Source organism: Camelus bactrianus, chromosome 16, assembly GCF_048773025.1.
Source record: "Camelus bactrianus isolate YW-2024 breed Bactrian camel chromosome 16, ASM4877302v1, whole genome shotgun sequence".
NCBI classification, from domain to species: domain Eukaryota; kingdom Metazoa; phylum Chordata; class Mammalia; order Artiodactyla; family Camelidae; genus Camelus; species Camelus bactrianus.
This window is the reverse complement of record NC_133554.1, coordinates 13,887,185-13,905,534: the sequence shown is the minus strand read 5'-3', so window position 1 is coordinate 13,905,534 and position 18,350 is coordinate 13,887,185. Positions and strand designations below refer to the sequence as shown.

At 56.0% G+C, this 18,350-nt stretch overlaps 1 protein-coding gene across 3 annotated transcripts in view; it reads right to left on the bottom strand.

The window, feature by feature from the left end:
* The window catches only part of TBX4 (T-box transcription factor 4), a 30,137-nt gene extending 12,269 nt beyond the window's left edge, over window positions 1–17,868 (bottom strand). The window contains exons 1-5 of one of the 3 annotated variants that reach the window (XM_074342689.1): window positions 17,664–17,868; window positions 13,591–13,803; window positions 12,706–12,800; window positions 4,480–4,599; window positions 3,159–3,306 (exon numbers count right to left, since the gene is read on the bottom strand). In XM_074342689.1, the coding sequence (XP_074198790.1) occupies window positions 3,159–3,306; window positions 4,480–4,599; window positions 12,706–12,800; window positions 13,591–13,800 (573 nt within the window). In that variant the 5' untranslated portion in view covers window positions 13,801–13,803; window positions 17,664–17,868. Of the gene's footprint in view, window positions 1–3,158; window positions 3,307–4,479; window positions 4,600–12,705; window positions 13,227–13,590; window positions 13,804–17,663 lie in introns of those variants that run through there. The other 2 variants (XM_074342688.1, XM_074342690.1) reach the window with 2 other exon arrangements.
* Between the last annotated feature and the right edge of the window lie 482 nt (window positions 17,869–18,350).

Here is an 18,350-nt window from a genome sequence, read left to right as displayed (position 1 = left end):
AGATGGTCATCTTCCGTCTCACACACACACACACACACACACCCCACTGCAACCATCCCCACCATCCCCTCCCAGCTTCCAGATCAGGAGAAAAGTAAGACTCTTATGCCAGCCATCCTCACGTCCTGCTGCAGGACACAGGCCCTACCCCAGGGAGGTCCTCCTCAACTTCTGGAAGCAGCTTCTCTTTCCACCACATGGTCACCTGGCACAGAGCCCTGCTGGGGGCGGGACAGGGGCAGCAAGTAGGAGGGGATGATGGGCAGGCATCGTCTCCTGCCGGCAGAACCACAGAAGTGGAGCTGAACTGGGGAAGCCCAGTCCTGGCCTGGCCTCCAGTCCTTTCTGCCCCTGCTGCCTGCCCTCCTCTGCCCTTGGGCTTACTTACACCCAGAACCCAGGGGTCACGGCCTGAACCTACCCCTCAAGAACAGAAGGCTTTCCTGAACTCACAGCAAAAACCCGCAAGGAGTTTTCTAGTCAGAACCTAGTTCTGTCTTTTTGGAACATGTGGTCTGCCCTAGGGATTCCTGGACCCTGGACCCTGGACCCTGGACCCTGGACCCTTCTCCCGGAGGAAGGCTGCAAATGGGAGGCAGCTGCTAAAGTCCCTGAGATGCTGTGAGACCCAAGGGGAGAGTCCATTTGGATGGAAAAAGTTCCTTGAGATCTGGAAGCTTTTAGGGAAAACTGGAAGTGTGGAGGTGAGCTGTGCAGAAAGACTTGTTTGGGGCAAGTTCACAGTACAAGATGGCTCCTCCCCAGGCTCCTGCGCTGAGAAGCCAAGAAGGGTGACTTGGAGAGCTAGTCACTCCAACTGGCACAGGCCAAGGAGCAGAAAGCCAAGGTCCAAACGGGCTGCTGTGCCCTGGTATGCCTAGGAAGTTAGCTCACCCTCCACAGCCCTTGCCTGCAGGGTCAAAGGCTGCTTCCTCTCCAGGGATGCTCCAAGTTGCCAAGGATATGACAACCCAAGCCCTGGGTACAGAAAGACAGGTGGAGAAACCAAAGGAGCGCTGGACTAGGCAGCAGAAGGCAGGGGTCCAAGCTCTGCTCCTTCACTCCCAGCTCCTGACACAGTCACCCCATGGTGGGGTGTTGTAACCAACAGACGGCACGTCCTGGCTAAATGCAGGGGTGGGCACAAGGACCATGCACCATACCTCAGCCCTCCAGGGAGGAAGCTGAGTTAGTAAGGGGACTATCCCTGCTGCCAAGGAGAGGCGAGCCCCAGGCAGGCATGGCAAGTGTAGCCAGGGGCACCCCCAGCATCACAAGACCACAAGCCCACTGGCCCAGACTCAAGTCTGTCTGCAGTGTGACTGCACACCCCTGGCGGACTCCAGTAGCGGCACCGAAGAGGCAAGCCAGCCAGGGAAAACCTACTGCTAAATCTCTCTCCTCCTTCCTAAAAAACCCAGGTTTTCAACGGCTCGACTCCCTCCCCCACCGCTTTCTGCAGGGGTTCAGGGAGGTGGAGGAGTCCTGGGAGGCATCCTTGCCACCGGGATCTGTGACAGCAAGCTGTGCATCCAAAACTCTCGCCAGAGCCTGGATCCCTGGGTACTTCTGGTCACTCACCTGAAGCTCCAGCTCCCACCGAGCTTTGTGTCCACCCCAGTGATCTGTCCCGTGGGGTCCGCGTGTGTGTGCAGCTGTGGGCAGAGATGTGGTTCCCAGCCTCCCACCACAGAGGCCCTGGTTTACCTCTCGAGGCTGGTGCCACAGCCTGGCCAAGCAGAGGGGGCCAGGTAGGAGCTGACTGGGAGCAAAGTCTCGGCCAGCATGGTGCCCAGTAAGACTGGGAGGCCCCTCTGTCCCTTGGTTAAAAGGCCCTGTGCTCTGAGAGGTGGGGGCTTGGCTGACCCTTCCTGTTGGGTCATTGGCTTATCTCCGCCCCCAGCTGAGGCTGGGGCTGCAAGAATCCATGTCACTGTCACACTCGCGTGTCTGCCACACACCCAGCAGCATCTGCCGACCCCGCATGGGGAAACCCAAGCTGCTTGCAAAGCAGGTAAGTTAGGAGTCAGGTGTGTTAATTAAGCATCCTCCTAGTTTTCGGTTTATAGACGACAGACGACTTGGAAGAGAACTGAACAGACTCTGAGAAACTTAGAACTAAAAGCTGCTTGCCAGTTATACACCAGTCAACCAGAAATGGAACGTCGCTGGCACTCTCCCCAAGGAACTGTGATTCACAGAATTCTGATTTGCACACAGCTCCCCAGAAACAGAACTGCTGCATAAAAGAGGCACACGCCCGCACACCCCCGCCCCTGCTCCCCGCCCCCACCATCCGCAAGCTGAGCGGTAGGTGCTGCCAGGACAATCGCCTCCAGGAGCCCCCACTGCACCCGCTCCCCGACACCCCACCCCGCCCTTCCAGGGTGACCACGGGTAGCCTAGAGGGGCGAGGCCTGCTCCCTGGCAGATGATACTGGGTCCCCAGGCTTCTGTTTGCCACACACTTGAGCTAAAAATTTCCACATAAAAAGTTTTTTGTGGGCCTGCCAGGGCCAGATGGGGAAAGAATGAGCTTCAGCAGCCTGGATGGGGCGTCAGCAGCAGCATCCCCGGGGCTTTAGAATCTCTCTTGTGAGAGCCAGGTCCCAGGCAAGGCCAGAGAGGTGCGGACGCGGGAGCCAGAGCGAGGCCTTCCCTTCCAGGGCAGGCGGCTGCCAGGCCAGGCGGACGGTACCCGCCAGAGAGAGGCTTCAGAACTCATCAGTGACTCTTTCTGATGTCACTGAAGGTTTACTTGTCTCCGGCTCCAGCAGGGCCAAGTTTGGGGAGACTGAAGCTGAGATGTGTCCATCATCGTCATTGTCAGAGGTGCCATTTATTCAGAGCCTCCTAGGTGCAAAGTGCTTTGTGCATAATCTCATTTCATTCTCCTACAGTCATCTGGAGATGACCGAGAAAACGAAGGCTCAGAAAGGCTGAGAAACTTGCCCAAAGTTACCCGGCCAGTAAGTGCCAGAGGAAGGAAGCCGAGCTGTGGGACTCAGGCCCTGCACTCCCTCCACAACCTGGCCTGGCAAGTGCCAAGGCCCGGAGCTGGATCCCCAGGGTGGATTCTCCAGATCCCCGCCCGGACCGGCCCACCTCCAGCCGTGGCCCCAGGACTCGCCCCCACGGCCAGGCCGTCCCGTTCTTACGTGGCCGAAGGGGTCCAGGTGGTTGTTCGTCAGCTTCAGCTTCTGGAAGGAGACCAGCTGCCGCATCCAGTGAGCCCCCGTGGCAGGAGAATCTGGGTGGACGTAGAGCCTTCCAGGCATGGCCGGCTCAGCCTTCCCTGCCACCATCCTGCCAACAGAGCACACAGTTGACTGGCCTGCAGCTGGGGAGCCCGGATGCCCTGGCCCCGCAGAGAGCAAATCCCTAGAGACCTGGGGGAAAACCACCGCTGGTCCTACTGTCAATTTAGGACTTTGAGGGTAGGAGTGAGGGGCGGAGGAGGGGTGCTGGGGAGGGAGAGTGATTCTGAGTCTCTTCTGTTTCAGTGCAGTAGAAAGAGGAAGGGAAATGACAAGGAAAGGTGATGATTTACTTGAAGGAATGTTATTAATCACAAATACATTACAGGGAGATTTAGACACTTCTGTGTATGTGTTATATTTACAACTTTCAAACATTATAAATTATATTATTTGGAGGGAGCTTCTCGAAAGATGTAGACAAATTTCCAGATTGCCGGCGCCTGAAACAATGATAAGAAACTGATGGGTGGCTGTCCCCTCAGCCAGAAGCCGCTCTGAGTGCTCACCCAGCCCAGAGAGAGAACACAGACAGGCCCTTGGCAGGACCTGGCTGCCGAATCCGCCCCCTCGGCCCGCTCTCTGTGGCCGATTACCCACCACCGCAGAGCCCACGCCCTGGGCTGCTGACTCGCTCATCCGCCTCTCTCCCTGCGCGCTGTGCGGGGCTCTGCGGGCAGACAGAGTACTAAGCGGGGTGGTGTGGATCAGGAGAAGCAGCCCAGTCATTATTTCCTGGGTCCCCGCCTGGTCCTACCCTTCAGCCTGCCCATTCCCTCTGGATGGTGGACACACAGCTCAAGGGGGAAGGCCAGCCGACAGAGAGCAAGTGAGTGGAGAAACAGGTGACACCACAGACCGGGTAACTGGACCCTAGCTACTGAATATCAGAGCCCCCCTCTTTCCTCCAGCACAGCACTGCCAGAGCCTGGACCCCCCAATGCTGGGGCTCGTCTGTCACCTCACAGCACGGTCACCCACCCTGCTTGTCCACAGCTGTGGGGAGGGCACAGACCCTTGAAATCCACCAAACACCCAAACACTGTGGCTCATTTTGAGCCCCAGCCCCCAGCCAACCAGGCAGGCCTGGTTCCCGAGGCCATGGATCTGGCCAGTCACTGGGGCTTACTGGTGAGTCCCTGGACGTCAAGTGGGGGCGGGTGTGTGAGTGGGAAGAGCTCCGTGGAGGGAAGGCAGGCGATGTGAGGGTCCCGGTTCTTACCATTTGTTGTCACAGAACTTGTAGCGGTGGTCATCTGCGGGGACGATGTCGATCAGCAGGATGTACTTGGTCTTGGGGTTCATGCCTGTGACTTTTACCTTGTAGCTGGGGAACATCCTCCTGAGGGAAGCCAAGGCGTGAGGCAGAGGTGTGGGCAGAGCACCGGGAGAGATGGCACACAGTGGGCAAGGGGACAGAAAGCCTTAAGAGGCACTGCCCCTTTAGCAAGATACCTCAGCACTGGTCAGAGCTTTGTGACCTTGTGTGTTAGTCACTGCCCTCTCTGGTCAGCTTCCCACACACAAGGAAAGGGCTGCACAAGCTGCTTTCTCTGAGCCCCTGCAGTTCTCAGTCTGCAGCTGTGAGCAGCTGAAGCACAGCAACCCTGGTCAGGACGTGAGACGGGATTTCAACACCAACCTGGCTGCCTTAATTTCCCTCCTGTCTGCATCCATACACAACTGAAGATCTGGGGGGTGGGGCAGGCACTACAGGGGGCAGAGCACAAGCCCTGAAAGTCCCTGTCAGCTGCTTCCACAGCGACGTGTCTCCTCTGAGTCATGTCTCTGTGGAAACCCCCAGGCCTCAAAGCAACTTGCAGGAAAGCAGGAGAGGGCTGCAGGTCTCTGGATGCCTCTGTGCATTTAGCAGAGGTGTGTCTCCCTGTGGATACCTTGCCTGGGCCTGTGAGCACTCACTGGGTGTCAGGGGAAGTCGGTCCAGGAGCGTCGTGGGGAAGATTATGGATTCTAGAAGCACCCTGCCGTGGTCTGCAGCCTGACAAACAGTGACACCTTGGGCAACTTGCCTGTGTCTCTCAATGCCTTGGTTTCCCCATCTCTGAAATGGGGATATCACTACCGATCGCATGGGTTTCTGTGTGGAGTAAACGAGCCCACTTATGGCCATTATTATTGAGCACTGCACTCCTGCCCCCATAGACTGGTCGTATGACCTACCTCTGTGAAAGAGGGTTCACCAAAAAGCAGAAAGTCTTCCAGTTCCTACCACCTGTGCTGAAACTGTCCAGGACCCTGAGGCTCAGGGAACATTCTAGAGAAGGGTTTCCTCAGACCCCTCGGCACACCCGTACATACAACAGCATGTACACATACCTGCAGGGGTACCCTCCCCTGGGCACCAGGTCCCTGACGCTGGACTTCCCCATGGTCCTCCTCAGCATCCATCCACCCCCACCATCCTAGCTGACCTCCCACAAAGGTGTCCCTGAGAGAGAGGCAGGATCCAAACCTCACTGAAGACACAAAGGGAATTGAGGAGCAAATACCCTGAGCTGGTGGAGCCCAAGCATCAGGGGGTCCTCTGGTTCTTGCAAAGCCAAGAGACAGCACAGGGACCCTCAAGGCAAGCTGGCCTAAGCATCTCAGACGATTGGAGTCCCCCATTTTGTCAACAGGAGTACCAGCTTACCTTGACAGGGCAGGGCTTCCAGAAGGGATCAAGGCTTCCACAAGCTGGCAGACCCTACAGCAAGCCCAGGCCAGGACCCTGAGGTGGAGGGTTCAGTCCCACCCTGGCCCAGCCTCCGCCTGCGCACCCTGTCTCCTGCTGAAGGGCAGGCCCATGAGAGCACTGCCGTGGGCCCGGGCAGCGGGAGCCGTGTGCCCCTGTGTGCGCACGAGCACGTGTGCCTGCACACGGCCGAGTGCGCATGTGCGCATGTGTGCGTGCCTGGAGGGAGGAGGCAAGTTTTAGCTGCAAGTCTAGGGACTTATAAACCGTGTGGAAGAATTTGTCTCAGATGTCAACTGAAAGCATTTTCAAATGTCCACCCCACCCCCTCTCCAGGAACGGGGGAAGTGAGAGGGCTCAGGAACCCAATCCTGCCTCCTGCTCACCAGCTGCCTGCCCGGCCTGGGGGCAATGCTGGAACTGCGCCACCCTCTTCCTGGCCCAGCCTCTCCCCTGGTGGGCTGGTGGCTGAAAGGGAGGGAGGAAGCAGTTGCCTCGGCTCACCCCCCTCCCTGGGGGAAGGCCAAGAACCCTGTCCCCTCCAGGCTACCATTTTGTAACTGCTACAGAAACAGCCACAAAATGGGGCAGCCCTGGCTGGACTTGGGGCTGGCGTGGCACCAGTGCCCCGCACTTAGCCCGCTTCTCCTGTAATCACTCCAGTTTGCAACAGCAGAGGGCAGACACAGCTCCCCAGCAAGGCCAGTGTCCACCAAAGGGGCCAGGAAAAATGGCTTGCTGCCACTTCAACAGTCTTCATAACCCAGGCTGAGAGGGAGGTGAGGGATCCTGTCCTTCCCTTCTACTCCCTACCACACTTCACCTCAGCAGCTCAGGAGGCCAGGCTGACGTGGCCAGTGCTTTTTAGAAGGCCAGTAAGGAGCCTACGCTCAGTATCCCAAGGCAAGGAGCTCTTGTCCTGTGATTTGGCCTCTCCCGGAAGCTCCCCATGGACCGGAGTCCTGACTGTCAACAGCCTCAGGAAGATTTTGCTGGAGATGGGGCAGGGAAGGAAGGTGTCTCTTAGCCTCTGCCTCCCTTGCCCACCAATTCCTCTCTTCCTTGGGCAGCAGCCCCCAGAAGCCAGGAGGAAGGACAAGCTGTGTGGTCTGAATGGGGATTCAAAAGTCCTCTGCTCAGGCGAAGCCCACCCAGGCTCGGTGAGCGCCACTGACTTCATGGAAACAGGCATCTCTGTCTCTGTTGGGTTCCAGTTTGGTGCCTGCTTCTGGGCCATGGAGCACACACGCAGTGGGGACCCTAGGCTCTATCATTTCCCTACCCAGTGGCGGGCTCCAGAGGATAAAAGGCCTGCCTGCTGTGCCAGAAAGGCTAAGTGTGAAGGTGCAGCACACACACCACCAGCCACATAGGCCTCCTGCCCAAGCTGAGGGCATCTGCCCTTGGTTCCAGACGGGCTAAGGTCTTTGGAGCCCAGAGGCCTGGCCTGGGAGTGTTCACCAGGACTCAGGCCAGAGAGACCAAGCTGGGCTGGGAGCTGTGTCTTCCTCTGCTCACCCAGTCCTCTCTATTGAAACAGATGAAACCGCAGAGTGAGATGTAAATTGCTTCTGATTAACAACAAAAAAATGTACCTGAAAACCAACACCTGTAGGGGGAAATGAAGACCTTGGTGGGACCGGGAGGGAGGGCCAGGAAGGGAAGTAGTGACTCTGCCCACCCCATATCCCACTCAACCCTGCCACCAGCGCTGGCCCAGAAACCCTGGCTCGCCTGTCCTCAGCACCCTGCAGCCACCCAGAGCCCTGCTCCGCCCTGCCTTCTGCCCTACCTTCTCTCCGGGGGCCCTCCGCACCCCTTCCGTGTACCTCGCGCGCCTTCTGTGTGCCCCTGGCGCCCTCTCGGTGCTCGGGTCCCCCCACCCCCCGCCCCTCTCCAGCTCCCGGACCCCAGGCATTTGGGGCGCTCCTGGGCCTCTCGGAAACTGCTCCGCCAGGGAATAAACAAGCTGCCTGCCCGGCCGGCTGGCCCGGGAGGAGATGAAAGCCGGGGGTTTCTCCTCTGATCATGAAACAGGCTCTGAAAGGGTGCGGGCCTGGAGCCTTTATCTACTTCATACTCGGAAATGGTTTTAGAATGAACTGCTAAGATAAGCCGCTTGGACGTTTCTTGGTGTTGGAGCCTTGTGGGGCGCTGGGCAAGGGTTTCGGGGCATTTTGATTTTGGCAATAAACCCGTAAATACGAACTCAGTGCTGAGAGAGGGGACACGCAAGTTTCAGCTGGGCTCAGAGAGCCCCTGGGCGCCAGTCCCGGGCCAAGGGGGTTGCCAAATTCAAGGTGCTATCTACTCATTCCAGCACCAATCCTGCGAGGAGCCGGGGGTGGGGGAGCAGGAGGGAGCAGACCTAGGACACCCACCAGATTCTCTCTTAGCTGAGCCCCCAAACCCCAAATCCACCGCAGAACCTCCTTGGTTTGGGGGGCGGTCTCAGGCCCCCCAGGAGCAGCTATATGTGCCTTTCCTGAAATGTAGGTGCAAAACCAAATCAAAAGGGGTGAGAACTCCAGAGAGGGGTTTCCAGGGGGGAGTGGTGGTGATGGGGAGGGCACACAAGAGGGACACTGGGGGCCGGTAATGTTCTGTTTCTTTATCTGGGTGGTGGTAACACCGGTGTGTTCATTTTGTGAAAGTCTATACAGCTGTACAATTAAGATTTGTTCACTTTTCTGCAGGAATGTTCCACTTCAATAAACTGGACATTAAAAATTATATATGTGTATATATATCATAAATATGTGTACACACAGAGGCCTGTGGAGGCCAGAGTTTGAAAGGAAAGGGCTGCAGGAAAAGGGTAGGGGTCCACAGAAAACCCCACCCGTTTTCTATCCCTAGTGTCTGGGGGTCTTAAGGAAGAATTCGGGGTATGTTGGGAAGAGGCCAAGGCCCAACAACTAAGGCTGAGTTTGGGGGCCGGAGGTAGGAGTGCCGTCTATAAGGAGACCAAAGCTTTTGTTGCAAATGATTTCTGAGAGCAATGACAAAGCTATGTAATTTATGTCCACTTTGCACACACACACATACACACACACACACACACACACGCACACACACAGCGTTTTCTACTTCACTCAAAGCATTTTTAAGAAGTATTTTCCCTGAGGTGGGGGGCCGGAGAGAGGGTGTGTGGAATGGATGCTGTTTTGAAGGGCCAGTTGCTTCTCTCAGATTTTTTTGAAGACACTTCCTTCTGATAGACTTTTGCTTTCAGAAAATACTTTAGAAGGAGATCAAAGCGCTCTCTCCCCAATCCACTTTCCCAGTGTCTTCAACCCTTACTTCTCTTATCACCCACGCCACTGGGCTCTGACGCTCTGTATACAGAGCGAGGGCAATTGGCTTTGAAGCCCCGGATTAAGCTGGGCCAAATCCTTGCCTCAGAATAACAAACAATACAGGTTCAACAGGAGTTCTCATCAGTAGTTCATTTTTCAAACGCAAATTCACTGTCACTAACACAAGCAACATTGAACTCAACAGCCTATGAAGGCTGATAGTGGAGATTTATCTGGTGGCAAAACCATGACCTAGGAGCAGAGCAGTCAGACGGTTAGGAAATTTTCATATTGGGGAGGTTTATATTTAAATTTTGTGGAGCTCGCTTTTATCTGTGTTTGGGAGAAAATGCAGTTTCTCACATGTATCAAGCTTGGCAAGGATGTGAGGAGGCGGGGGGGGGTGGGGTCTGCTCTCTGCACTTAGGGGCATAAACTCTCTGGGTGCAGGGGCCTGAGAGCGACAGAGCCTGGCAACGGAGGGCTCTGGCCCCATTTTACACCTGACATCAGGGGATCCTGAGTGTTCAGAAATTGATGTCTTGGACTGTGGTTGGCATTTGATTCCCCAGCTCAAGTTGTTTGAGAATTCAGTTACTATCTGATGAAGGGGACTCTGTTTTCATTTGACCCTCAGATCTTCAAGGGCTTAAGGAAGGGGCTTGTGACTAAGGACTCACACTGGCTGGAGAACATTTGGGCTACTTTTCTTTGGGCCCCCTTCATCCCCAACCAGAGAGCAGTCATACCTCTAATCAGCCAGCGTCTCTAGGACAGAAACAACTCCACCTTGAACAGGCAATCAAGGGAATTTCTCAAAGTTGGGGTTTTGTTCCGGGGGTGGGGCATCACTGCTTGGCTTGTGTGGACCTGGCGACTGCCTGACTCCACTTCTATCTGCAACAGCCAAAAGCCCTCCCTTCTCAGGGGTCAGGTTTATGTTCTCTTGGTTCCCCTCCAGACCAAGCAGTCTAGACATCAATGATTCAAGGTTCAGGAGAAGGGTCCAGGCCATCTGCTGAGAAATAGAAGTGTCCTAGGAAAGGTGATGATAGAGACTCAAAGAAGAGAACAGGGAGAGGTGCTGGGCAGCCTGTGGAAGAGCCAGGAGCCCGAGCCCCGAGCCCGAGCCGGAGCAAAGCAAGCTGCCTTCCAAGGCTGCCGCAGGAGGGAGGCAGCAGGGAGGAGGGGGGCACAGGGATCAGAGCGGTGAAAGTGGTCTCTGAAGTCAGGGGGCAGCTATGCAGGAGGGAAAAGGGTCTGTGAGAACCGTGGGGGGAGGGGATGAGGCTAGTGACTTTCCTAAGGACTAGACCTGGTGCACGGATAACTTTCTGCCAGAGAAATCAAAGACTGTGATGAATCCATAATTGGCCAACATCATCACAGCCATTTAAAAATTATTATCATCATTCCCTGAGGCTCATCGCTAAGCTTCCACCAGGATCAGGCACAAAATCTGCCTGAAGCCAGTACCTCTGGAAATGTGTGTGTGTGTGTGTGTGTGTGCGCGCGTGTGTTGAGGGGAGAGGGGGAGGACCCACGCAGGTGCAGGAAACCCCACTGAGGAGAATCACAAATGCCTTTTGTTTAAAATGGCAGAGGCCAGGCATGCCCAAAGAATATGCTGGCCATTTATTTTCAAGAGACAAGGTTATTTCTGCTGCCTAAAAATGGAAGTTCTGGATCTTTCTCTTCTTCTCTTCCCTACATGCCAGCAATCACAAGAAATAAAGTCCCCCCCATCGCAGCTGTAATCCACTCAACAATTTACCAAGCACTGCTCACAAGATCCCTGGTTTGAGTCTCACAGTAACTGAAAAAGAAAGGATGGCAGGTAGGTCTACGGTCACCATCGCCGTTTTACCTGACACTGCTGAGCCACAGGGAGCTGGGGGACTTGCCTGAGTGAACTCAACTAGGAAGAGGCAGGACTTGTGACACCTGGGTCCCATTGTCCTCAATGACTGCTCCAGGTGGCACCCCTCCCCACCAGGTCCCCTGGATGCATCCTCCTTTCCCAGCCCCCAAATGCAGCAAACTCAGGCCTTGACATCTCCCTGCTCCTTCCACTGATAGAGGCTCTGGGTGGCCGTGCCACCTCCCTGACTTAGGCAAGAGGGCTGCCAAGTGCCCAGACCCCCCACCCCCAACAAAACAAAGGAAACTTTGCAAAGCCTGCTAGTGAGCAGCCAGGAAGGACCCAGGACCCCTATTCTGCCTACAGCAAACCACCAGCTTCTTATTTCCTTTGACCCATCATTCCAGTTCAGCAGAGTTCTCTAAAAAAGTAGAAGAAAAACGCTGAGCAAATGCCAGACACTTCTCTAATTATGAAGAGTATCCACTGGCAGCTATTGTGTGCTTAAATATGCCAGGAGCCATGCTGAGGGCTTTACCTACGTTTGTATGAAGGAAGATCTATTATTTTACAGATGGAGATGAGGAGAGCGCAGAGACCGTAAAGTGCCTGTCCTGAGGCTGCACAGATAGCAGTAGGTGAGCGACTGGAAGCCCTTGGCCACCACGTCTGACTGCCCATTCCCGGCCCTTGATGCTTCACCACCATCCTATTCCTTGGAAAACCCAATTATGGGGCCACGACCAGACAAAGGAACATTTTAACAACTAAATTGTACCCCGGGGACCAAAATCAAGTGTGAGTTTGTGGAGGAGGCAGTGTAGCGGGGAGGGAGGTCCCTGAACCTGAACTCTCCAGCTTCTCTGTCTGCAGATATCTCCTTCACCTGATAGCCGCTCTCCTAGCCATTCCTGTGAATCTCTCTGTCTGCTCGCGTCTGCTTCTTCCTCCTCTCTCCCTCTCCTCCCCGTCTCTCCCACAGACACCAGCGCATTTTAAAAATGTTTCCACTTTATAAATCATTCCTCTCTGGCAGCCACCCGAGAGTTGCTCCCCAAACAACACATACACAGGGCCCAACGGTGCCTTCCCCTTGGCTGAGGAGGGAGCTGGCGACAGCACTGGGGCATCCATGGGATGAGAGACTTGGGGTTCGCACTGCCCCCGAAAAAGTTATGGAAATAGGAAAACATGATCCTGCCCCCTTCCTCTATCTGTTAAGGGACATCTCCGGGTCCCTGTTCAATGCATTCCTGAGAAACCCGGCAGGTCCCCCAAAAAGAGGAGGACAAAGCAGCCCCCACCTCGTCCCCCAGGGGCCAAAAGTGCTGGAACAGGGACCTCCAGCGGCACGACCTTAATTTGCATTTCATTTGCATAATACTGCCCCTCCCCACCCCTCGCGGTGTAGCCCTCTGTGGGCTTCCGAAGCCGGTTCGGAAGCTATGGCGGGATGTGGAGCTAAGGCCAGAATGGCAGAGGGGACTGCCGTCGCTCCCCGGGCTGAAGGCGGAAAAGACTGCTAAGGGAGCCCCTGAGGATTCCCACTGCTCCCATCCGTCATCCCCCCGAAGTAAAACTCCCAGCGCTGACCTGCCCGCCTTGGTGATGATCATCTCGGTGCCCGCCTCGTGGAACTTCTTCCAGAGCTCCTTCTCGTGCAGGCCCACCTTGATGTTCTCGATGGTCTAGGGACGGGAGGGAGGGGACTTGTGTCGGCCTGGCCCACGGCTCCGTGTGGAGCCCTCAGAAAGGGGAACAGAGACCCAAGGAACCATGCAGAACACTGCCAGCCCCAGGAGCCCACGCCTCGAGATTTCGTTTCACAAAATTATTCTGTACCATTGATGAATTTTAAAACTTAAAAATTTTAGTAAGTGGCTAAAACCCCCTCCTTCGAAACTGCACCTATAGGTGGTTCCGCAGAAAACACATAAACTGACCGTGCTGGGGTAGATGACACACTCCTACACAAACATATAAACACCCCAAGTGGCCCGACACAGCAACAGGTTTGCGGGCATGCACCGACACAGGAGGGCACACACCCCCTCGGCCAGCCGCGTGCACCCGCAGACCCGCACAGGCAGAGAGCGTGCACAGCCGGATTCCGTTCGATCCTCAGGTCGTCACCATGACCCTCTCGGTGACATCCCTGCGGCCTCGGATCTCGGCGGCGGCTCCCGCACGCACCTGGTCAGGGGCCACTCTCCCCGCCTGGTCCTCGGCTTTCGACCCCGCCCGATCAGGGTCGTCGGAGCTGGAACCTTCTCCCCGGCTCGCTCCGCCGCGGGGGTCCCCTCTCCGGCCTGTCCCTGAGCAGCCTCGAGGGCTCAAGGTGGAGGAAGGACGAAGGGCCGAGAGCGGGCCCTGCCCAGGGGAGCGCGAACAGGCAGACAGTCCTGCCGCAGTGTGGCGGGTTGACAGACAAGGCGGCCCTGCAGACAGACCTCCGGCCGACGGCCGGCGCGGCCCTACCTGCTCGGCGGCGGCGGCGGCGGCAGCGGCGGCGGCGGCGACGTCGGCGCCGGGGCCCGGGGGGCTGCCGAGCGCGGCTCCGCTGAGGCCCGGCGCAGCCAGCGCGGGCTCAGGGGCGTTGGCGGTGTTGGCGGCGCTGGCCTCGCCGAGCGCGGAGCCCGGGGCCCGAAAGGCCTCCTCGCTCTCCGACAGGGCCTTATCCTGCAGCATCTCCTGCGGACACAGCACACACGAGTCACATGCCCAGGTCCACACTCGCCTGAGACCTCGCAGCCCTCTGGAGCCAAGCCGGGAGTCTTCCGGCCCGGCTGGGAGGCCGACCTGGCCCACGTGGACCCCGCCCCCTCCTGAGCTGGAGGAGGGAGAATACACGAGGGCAGGACCCTCGCCTCCTCCCTCTGGGTTCTGGACCTGGGGAGGGTTTGTGTGCGGTTCAAGGTCCGCCTGCCCCTGGGTGTGGGGCTGTGTGATGAGTAGATCTGGGGGAAGGACCGCCCTCTCTGCAATGGCATTGCCCCAGCTGCACCCCTAGTCCCTCCCTCCTGCTGGACTCCGGTGGAGCCTGAAGTCTGGGTCTTTTTCATCTGATCCCTAATAATTGCGGTCCTGGCTCACTCTCGGCCCAGAGCAACCAGGACGATTCTTGCGCAGGCAGGGGAAGAAAGCCAAGCCAGGAGGGCAGGGTCCAGGCTCCCAGGGCATCACACCTGCAGGGAGGGCCTATGGCTGAGCAGCCGTTCAAGCCCTGTTCACTTGGCTACCCTCACCCAGAACTTCAGACAGCAGTCAGGTAGAGGCTTCCTGAACCAGAGTTTCCCTCCTGTATACATCCATTCCCACAGACACCTGTTTGTCACTCACACAGGCACACACATCCTCACACTCAAGACACAGCACCCTCTCACAGACTGCTAGTCACCCAAACAGCCATGCTCTCCTAGGGCCGCTCTGATTCAGGCCCTGAACTCAGCCAGAAGCCTCCCCAGCCTTGCTGTCACACGCACGCTGGCTCAAAGTTTAGCTCCAAACGACTCTGCTTTGGGGCAAAGGAAGGACCCAGACTCTTCCCAGCTAGGGAGCAGGCCAGTTGGGTGGGTTCAGTTCACAGGCATAGCCTAGCCCTGCCCCAGGGCACAATAACCCTTCCCCAGGTGTCTAGGACTATTCAGGCGCCTGCTCATATGCCTGCTCCCTTCTGGCAGCTAGTCCTGGGATATGAGGATAATGCCCAGGCTGCAAGGACCTGCCTGTCCTGCCTCCATTGTGGATGCAACCGTGCATCATCTCTGCTTCTCTCTTCCACCTCCTTGCTCCTCTCCTTTCATCTGGATCTGGGCAAGCTCTGGTGAGGCTTTCCAAATGTCTGACTGCCTCTCTTGTGGCTGAATGTTCCCCCTTTCTCCTCCTACCTTCTTTCTGTCCTCCCCTGGATCTCCCTGGGCATTCCAAGGCCCAGGCCCCACATCCACCGACTCCCCATTCTGGACTAGACGTCGGCTCCCAGGGCCTCACAAAGTAAACAAGCCAAGTGCAACCGAGGAGATAAAAAGGGGCCGGGGCCAGTTGGGGCTGGGAAAAGCCCATAAAGATAAGGCTGACAGCCCAGTCAGTCCTCCAGCCACAGGCACCAAGCAGTAAGGCTCACCGGGCATGGCCAACGCAGCACCCGCCTTGGGCCACATGAGAGTTCCCAGGCCGAGCCCCGGAAACCCAGAAGCCTCCAGGCAAGGGGACTCTCCGGGATGAAGTTTGTTGTACGTTCCGGGCCAAGGCGCTGGTTCCGACTATATCTGCGGTTAGATCCGCTGGTCCTAGGTGCAGCAGTCCGCGGGTCCAGGAGGGGCCGCCTGGCGCAATGCTGTCTTGGCCATTAGGTCTTCTGTGGGGCACTTGTCACACAGGGAGCGGTGTCGCGGCCCCGTGCGACTTGCTCCGCGCGCTTTCAGTCCTGCCCGGTGCAAAGCACGCCCGCGGCCCGTGTGCACTGATGCCAGTACCTCTGCTCTCACGCGGGTCGAGGGTTGCGCGATGCTCTCCTTCCCCGACTCGAGGTTCGCCTCTTCCTTTTCTCTCGGCCACGCAGCCACATCCCGACATCGCGACAACTCGCCTTCTCTGGAGCTCCCGGCTAATTTCCTTTTCTTACTGCCCAGCACGGCCATCCCCGCGATCCGGTACCCTCGGACCCAGAGCCCAGGCGCGCTGGGACGCCGGCACGGCCGGTCCCACACCCGCCGGGGTCCGCGGCCCGCGTTCGACCTTCTCCTGGAGCGGTCCTCGGGCACAGCCGGTCGGCTCCGAGCCCTTTGCGCCCGGGTCCGTCGCTTTCAGCTGCCTCGTTTTCTAAGAATAGCGTTGTTCTTCTCATTTCTAGATTACTGGTGGTATTTTTCTTGCACTGGAGTAATCGTGAATATTTTATACTATTTTAAATATTTTAATTATCTCCATTATCAGAGATATTCTGGTCAGTTCAGTAACATTAAGAGTATTCTATTACATAAGTACTTTTTATTTTTAATACTGCATGGTTAAAGTACTGATTGATCTGTTAATTCATCATTATCAAATACGTTGCTGCTGCTTTCCTGTCACTGCTTCATCATTCTAGGGTCTCCCGGCACGTTACTAATACTATTACCAATACCTAGGCAGTTATTAAACACAGTCTTCTGATAGGTCATGTTAATCTATTATTTCTTTTATTTTTACTCTATACCCCTAAAATGTTTCCGTGGCTGTCTTCTCAGTCTCTGTACTTTGTCACAGTTTGAATAATTTATTTACCAGAACTTGTAATATTATTGTTCTTAATATCCACATTAATTTTCTTCACATCCTTATAATACTTCTTGTTATTTTACTATTATTTGTTTTGTTAGGATTGTTCGTAATACTCCAGGTATTCTTCATCACATCGTTACAATATCTTGTTACTTTGTCATTATTTGTAATGTTACAGATCTTAATTCGCTAGTTATTTTTCATCACATCATTACTTCTTGTTACTTTGTCATAATTTGTAATATTGCTGTAGCTCTTAATACTCTGATTATGTTTCATCACATTGGTACAATACTTCTTATTACTCTATCATTATTTATAATGTTGTTGGGATTATTAAAACCTTGGTCATAAATTGTCATATTATTCCAGCAATTCTTGTCGCTGTTTTTATTTATGTCACTATTGCTTTTGAGATTTTGGCTAATATTTATTTTAATAATTCACTATAGTATCAATAATAAATTACATGATAGTATTCTGTCAATACTATTAATGTTAGTATCTCCCTTAATAGTATTTTCCATTGTTCATATTTTTCTACAGTTTTATCATTTTTTACATTACTATTTCTTATTCTATTAATATTGATTTTAATACAATGGTTTTTGTCACATCGTTCCGTCACTTTGTCCATGGTCCTTTCAAATTTGTAATTACGATTTTCACTTGGTTCTGAGAGTGACTATTCTTTTATTGTTGTTTTAAAGTCCGAGTGCTGTAATACTTATGCCGCTGAGCCCTGCTTCTTTGGTAACTGCTCACATTTTGATAATTCTAGACCACAGATCACTACTTATATACAATGCTCCTTGCTTTAATTTGGACGAACCTGTTGCATCAAAGGCTCTGAAGTCCAGTGCTCTGATCACACACATATCTACATCGATATTCGCCAAGTACCCAGGCCCTCTTCCTTGGCCTTTCTTATTCTGCAAACACTAATTTCAAGGCCACAGCTCCACTTGTCACGGCCTAATTTTGTTCCTTTGGCGCTGGCGCTGTCGTTCTATGCTCTTGGGTCCTTCGACCCAATTCGTCCGGTTACTCGGAGGAGAGGAGGGCTCCTGCCCTGACCGCTGGGAGTCGGGCCGCTGCAGCAGCCCGATCAAAAACACTTCGCGCCGCCCTCTTCCCGCCTTGATCATCCCCGAGGTTCTTACCCTGGCCCCGTTACTCGCTCCCTTCCCAGCTCATCCTCCTCGACCCTGCAGCCAAACCCTGGTTTCGGAATGACCTCTGTCCCGCACGTCCGGCTCACCCTCACTCCCTCCAGGACCCACACTCACCCTAACTGCGCTGCCGCATGCGTTGGCGCCTGCGGCCCGAGGTCCGCTGCAGGCTCGGGTCCGAGGAGCACGGGACAGCCGGGACTCCGACTCGGGGCCGCTGGGTCAGGGTCCCGCTGCCCGCCGCGCCCTCGGGGACGGACACATCCCAGTTCTGGAGCGGGCCCTTGATCTCCGAGGCCGCACTTTGGGGCCTCAGCTCCCTCCTCCTCCCTCCCTCCCTCCGGGGCCGCCCCCCCTCCCCGCGCTGACGTCGCCGCTGTCAATCAGTCCGCGCCCGCCGCCCCCCGGGGAGGGGGGCGCGAGGGTCCCCTGACTGCGCGGCCCAGGAACCCTAGCCCGGAGCCCGCTGCCCGCTCCCCCAGCGCGCGGCCCAGTGCCCTCCGCGCGGCCCTCGGGCCCCGCCGGCCGGCCTGGGGTGGGAGCCCCGAATGGTTTAGATTAGAGGGGCGGGAAGCGAGGGCGAGCGTCCTGGCCGGGCCGCGCGGCTCCCATCCGAGGCTCGACAACTAGGACGGCCGGACGGCCGGCCGGGAGCGGCGGCGTGACCCGCACCCTGGGGCGCCGGCGGGGCCCGGGCCACATCCAGACGGCCGTCCTCCGCCGAGACGCAGGCCGCGGGGCCCGCCCGCCCGCACACTGCCCGGTCCGAGCCCGCTCCCCGCCGGTGCCCGCGGTTTATTCGAG